Source organism: Nuphar pumila, chromosome 1, assembly GCF_984573655.1.
Source record: "Nuphar pumila chromosome 1, dmNupPumi1.hap1.1, whole genome shotgun sequence".
Classification (NCBI taxonomy): domain Eukaryota; kingdom Viridiplantae; phylum Streptophyta; class Magnoliopsida; order Nymphaeales; family Nymphaeaceae; genus Nuphar; species Nuphar pumila.
In genome coordinates, this window is record NC_143249.1 from 170,202,193 (window position 1) to 170,208,000 (window position 5,808).

A 5,808-nucleotide genomic window follows, 5' to 3' on the forward strand; every position below is an offset into this window, starting at 1 on the left:
TTAAGAAACCCCAACTTGATAAGACTGTCAGGCCTTAGAAAAAGAAAATCATATATTTTACAGTGGGATTTGACTGCGGACCATACATCCTTGCATGAAGCTGCCTTTTTATGACGATTGTTACACTACAAATTTTAATATTATAATCCGACCAAGAGGCTAGGCTCATTTTTGGTTAACGAGCTGCTCCTGGCTCGGATCGTCAGCTACACGAATCACGAATCGAACACGAACGAGTTGATAGCGAGCTGAGCCATGGGCAGCTCGGCTTGTTTTCCAGCCCTAATCCTATAAGGACTAGGGATGGCAGTGGACCGGAGGACAACGGGGCTCCGTCCTCCCTGGCCCCGTTTGGACCCGGAATGAAGGGCATGAAACGGGGATGGAGGCAGGGACCAAGGTTAAAATCTATCCCCGGAGATTGAGGCGGGGATGGACTTAAGCTTTTCCCCACCCCGCCCCGTCCCAATCCCCGCCTCACCCATCCCCAATCCTTTAAGGGATGACTATAGATTAAGGAAAAACAGGGCTTCGCCCCACCTCGCTCCCATTTGGACCGGGGATGGAGAACATGAAACGAGAATGAAGGTGTGGTGGGGTGTGGGTGTGTGTGTGTGTGGAGGGGGGGGGGGAGAGGTTGAAATTCATCCCCGTGCCCGGATGAAGGTTAGGATTTTGAAACAGAAAGGGGGTGGAGGTTGAAATTCATCCCCCGCCCGGGTCCACTGCCATCCCTAATAGGGACTAAGGCCCCGCCAAAACGCGTACCCAACTAATACATTAGACAGGTAAGTTGGGTCACATCGGGTGGTCCTACGCGAGCGTGAGCCAACTCATGGACCCACCGTGGCCGTCGGATGGCTCAACGGGAGACTCGATATTAAGGAGCGTGGACGGCAACCCCGTGGGCCCCATGCCAGCTATGAGCTAACCGCTCTGCAGTATGGAATCATCTGGTGTGAGAAATTACAAAAGAGTCCCGCGAGGAAATTACACGCTTTCATTTGTGCCCTAAAATCCATCATCGCAAGCCCAAAACTAGTAGAGAAGGGTTAGGACGAGATTGCCCTTTCATACATTTACTTTCAGAGGGTCTGTCTGTGTAGTTGGAGGGGGCTTCGGCTGTGAGACAAACGGGCAGTCAGGGTTCGACTCTCACGGGCGTTACTTCCTTGCATAATAAGCCGAAGCTGGATTGTACATACATCTGCGTGGGATGGCGAGGTTGTCTCCAGAACCTGGCGAGGTTCTCAGGCAAAATATGGAAGAAAAAAGAGAGAAGGAAGCAAGTTTTTTTAAGACTAAAGCAAGCGGCGATAAGATCTAAACATTTCACAACTATTTCATTATTACACCATGATCAACATCAGCAAGCATACCTACATCAGCAGAAATATAACCATCCTGGCTGGTGGTGTAAACACAATAAACAGAAAGATGAGGAGCCTTCTTCTGAGATTTATGTATATATTTTCCTCCCTAAAGCAACTAGAACCAAACCAAATTAGGCAGCTTCTTCTTCTTCTTCTCCATCAGCACATGTTTTTATTAGAAGGCAACCAACAACATTACTTACAGACATTGAAGGAGGAAGATACCACAACCATCCTTTCTAAAAGATGAAGAAAAGGTAAAGAAAAGAACCAAATTCACAGGAACATGCATCTGAAAACGGATTGCTGCATGAAACCCCTAAATTCTTTTTAGAACTCGGATGGAGACGACATCTGAGTGGTGGGATAGTGGGATGGCTTTGGAGCCAATTCTGCCATAAACCCATATATTCTCTGAGTTTGTAGAGTCCTCCCGTTGCGAGAAAAAAAATACATAACGGGAGGACGTACGCAAACGGAGAGAGGGTTGAGGCAGAAGGGGATATTGGGAGCGATTTAAGAGGATGATGATGATGAGGAGGAGGAGGAGGAGTTCTAATCTAGGCGGAGGAGGCGGCGGAGATCCTTGGTGGCCGAGTCCTCGAAGCATTTCTTGATGGAGAAGGTGGGGAAGGGCAGAGAACTCGGGGAAGGCGAGAGGGAGAAGGCCGATCCGGCGTACACTGGCCGCGGAACAGCCCCGGCGGTGAGGCCGATCTGCAGTGGGACGAGGGCCGGATCCGGGCCCAGACGATCGGTGGTGGACACGATGAGGTCCCCGGCGAAACTCTCGTTCATCCGCCCGCCGAACGGAGGCTGCGACGGCAGGAGATCCTTCACGGAGTCGAGGGATTGGCCCCTTTTCAAGATGGTCACCTGATCCATCGCCAGATTCTTGCCGGCGGCCTTCCTTCCGGGCGGTTTTCCCGCGAGGGGGGTCTCTTCCGTCGGTTTCCTAGAGGGTTGCTTCTTTTGGTGGGCCGTAGCGGGATCGGCGGATTTCCGGGCGGATCTCGGCTGGTTTCCGGCTGGGAGAGAGCATCTCCGGCGGGGAAACGCGACGGGGAGGCTGAAGCGCTGGTTGAGGCAATCCTGTGGGCGTAAGACCTCCGTTCCCATGGCTGGCTACCAGAGAGAGAGAGAGAGAGAGAGGAGAAGAATGGGAGATTACAGGAGGAAGAGGGCCTTTTAATGAACGGTGTTAAGCCTTCCTTGGTGGGTCGGTCAAAGGAACCCACCCACGTTCGGAATTTTTCTTCTCTCCCCTCTTCTTCCCGTGACCTTCCTTCTCTTTCCTTCCTTTCTCTTTCTTTCGTTTTATTACTTAAAATAAAGACGAAAATAAGGCTGGCTCGGCTGTATTCGCTATTGGCACAGGGTTAGGAGAACCCACCTACTTTAGATAAGCCATTTGGTGTTCGACACGTAGACGGTATGACTCAGTCCGTTGGATGAGCGCGTAGGCCCCGTCCGTCGATGGGCGTTAGATGATGGACGGTGTAGGGTCATGAACGTCATGTCATTATCGCTTTTTTATGCGATTAGTGTTGTGTGTGCCTTTGGATGGAATTGGCTGAATCGGTGCTTTTTACTTTTTTGACACGTAATTTTTTAAATATTTTTTTGGGTGATTGAGAACGATTCACTTGAGTATGGGTATCGTCCGATTCACCTGAATCGTTGGCCAAACGATACAGGGTTCGATACTGATGTTGACAACATTGGGGTGAACTCTCTCATGGGCCAAAGGAGGCTTCAAAGGTTTAATAAACAGAGGCCAGTCAGTGTGTGGTGAATGATGGACGAGTTTTTTCCTTGAATTATCTAAAAAAAAATGTGATAACAAAGCATATTATCTTAAAAACTTTTAATTAGAACAACCCCGGCAAGCAAGCAATTTTTTTTTCTTTTATATTTCATGAAGGTAACTCCAATTCTGGTATTGGAGCAAGAAAACCATGCTTTGTGTCATATGTAGGGGTGTCAACGGGCCTGGTTTACCGGGACCCGACCCGAACCAAGCCTTATAGGGTCCGGGTATGCTGATAAATAATAAGACCCAAATCCGGACACAAAGGTTCGATTAATACATGGACCCGGGTATAGTTTGTGAAATTTTATACCAGACCTAGACCCAACCCGAGTTTCAATTAAGACCCATGATTTTTTAATATAAAAATGATAAAAAAATATGGTTTTATCGGATATGGTCTGGGTCTGGTTTATGTAGTTCTTAGCGGGTCTAGGTATGTTTTTTCTTGTGGTGGACCAGATTAAACTCGTGTTTGGACCCAATACCATACCCGAAAACTAGGTCCAATTCTGGTGCCACTTGGGTCCGAATCAAACATGACCCGTTGACACCCCTAGTCATATGGCTTAAAATCAAGTGATTAAAACCTTTTGGACGCCTCCCCATCTAGGGGTGTCAACCGGTCGGGTTTATCTGGACCCCACCCAGACCAAACCCTAAAGGGTCTGGGTATGGTGATAAATAAGAAGACCTGATTAAGACTTGGATTCGGACTCAAAGGTCTGATTAATACATGAATATGAGTCTAGTTTGTAAAATTTAATAGCAGGCCCGGGCCCGACCCAAGTTCCAATTAAGACCCATAATTTTTCAATGTAAAATTGATAAAAAATATTATTTTACCAGGTCTGGTTCCTATAGTACTTATAGGGTCTGGGTATGGTTTCTCTTATAGTGAACCCGATTAGCCCGAATCCGATACCATACTCGAAAGTCAGGTCCAAGTCTGGTTTCACCTGGGTCCAAACCAAACCCGATAGGTTGACACCCCTATCCTCATCCAGCAAGGAACCTGCTTTTTCAGTCTTAAGCCAAGAGACACGCACCCCACTTTGAATTCTCAACATCCTTTAACTTGAACTCCTTGAGCCGACCCACCTAGCTAGGTGTGCCAAGCCTTGTTGGGTAAAAAAGCAAGAAGTTTTGGAATTGGGTTTTAAGCCGAGTCAATTCTCAAAAAGATTCAAAGAATTAGCCCTGAATCAAATCGGTCTGAATTAGTTGAATTTTTTAATTAAAAAACAATAATAAATAAATAAAACCCGATTCAGCCCAATTCTATCAATTCAGGTTGTGAATCGGTTGGTTTTTGTTAGTAGGGCACAATTCAACCCTGAAGCCGAGTTGATTTTTGGCGCTGATTCGGCCTGAATCGACTGATTCAATTAAATTCTACTGACATTTGGTTTAAACGGTATTATTCCTTCATCGTGGATGGACCAGTTCCACCCTCTCCTTTGGACCTCATCTGCTGCGTCGACCCGCCCATTCATCTTGTCATTGGTAGTACGTATTTTTTGTTGACTCGGCCAACTTGGGCTCAATGTTTGCCATGTGAAATTTTGGTTCCCCAACCACTCGAAAGTAATGTCTTTCTTTGTTGGTTGTATTTATATGGGACCATGTCTCCCATCAAGCTTTATGCAACTAGGGATGGCAGTGGACCGGGGACAAGGTCTCCACACCCTCCCCCGTCTCAAAATCCTAACTTCCATTTCCGCACGGAGATGGATTTTAACCTCCATCCCCATTTCATGTCCTCTATCCCTGGTCCAAACGGGGGCAAGGTGGGGCGGGGTCCGTTTCCCCATCGGTCTATTGTCATCCCTTAGAAGGATTGGGGATGGAGCGAAGCGGGGACAAAGCGAGGATCAGGGCAGGGTGGGGGAAAGCATAAGTCCATCCCGGTCTCCATCCTCATTTCATGCCCTTCATCCCCAATCCAAACGGGTCAGGCGGAGCGGGTTCCCATTTTGCCCCGGTCCACTGTCATCCCTATATGCAACCAAAAGACGAATTCATATGGACTGTTTTAGGTCAATTATTGAGTGAAAGTTAAGGCGTTATCCCTGGATTTTTATAAGACCCGTACCTCAACTTGGATGGTAAATAAAAAGGCCACTAACTTAAAAAAACAAAGGAATGATGCTAATTGAATATATATATTTTTTTAAGTAGGAAGAGGCAATCAAATTTCTCACGCCTCTTAAAATTAATAAATGGTAGCTTCGCTCTCAAGAAGACTTTGTAAGCGAGATTTTATTAACTTTCCCTGTGGTTATGTTGAATATATATATCCATTCCTACCAATTTGATTATGCTGAATATATTCATTGTTTCCTTACCTACAGAGTAGCAAATATTGTCTCATAATAAAGAATTGATCTCAACATTAAAAAGAAAAAACATATTATCTTCGTGCATGGCTTTCACGGGATCATCTTAAGGGTCTCTGATTTATTTTTTACTGTTTTTACGTGCTCATCTATTGGAGACCAGATTACGCAGTTTGGTTAGACTCATCTCCTCTGTCATCTCTATATTCATACTTCATACAAGATCTCATTGACGCAATTTTGATCAAATTTGATTGCATAGATGGGTTCAACATGGTCAATATGA

At 46.2% G+C, this 5,808-nt stretch overlaps 1 protein-coding gene across 1 annotated transcript; it reads right to left on the reverse strand.

Annotated features, from left to right (window-relative positions):
- Positions 1–1,928: 1,928 nt before the first annotated feature.
- LOC149851252 (uncharacterized) lies at positions 1,929–2,492 on the reverse strand. Its single transcript, XM_090008095.1, has one exon. The coding sequence runs from the start codon at positions 2,490–2,492 to the stop codon at positions 1,929–1,931; it is 564 nt and encodes a 187-aa protein (XP_089864221.1).
- Positions 2,493–5,808: the final 3,316 nt, after the last annotated feature.

Excerpts from the sequence above, each read along its gene's own strand:
- LOC149851252 (XM_090008095.1), bottom strand. The coding sequence starts at position 2,492 with ATGGGAACGGAGGTCTTACGCCCACAGGATTGCCTCAACCAGCGCTTC.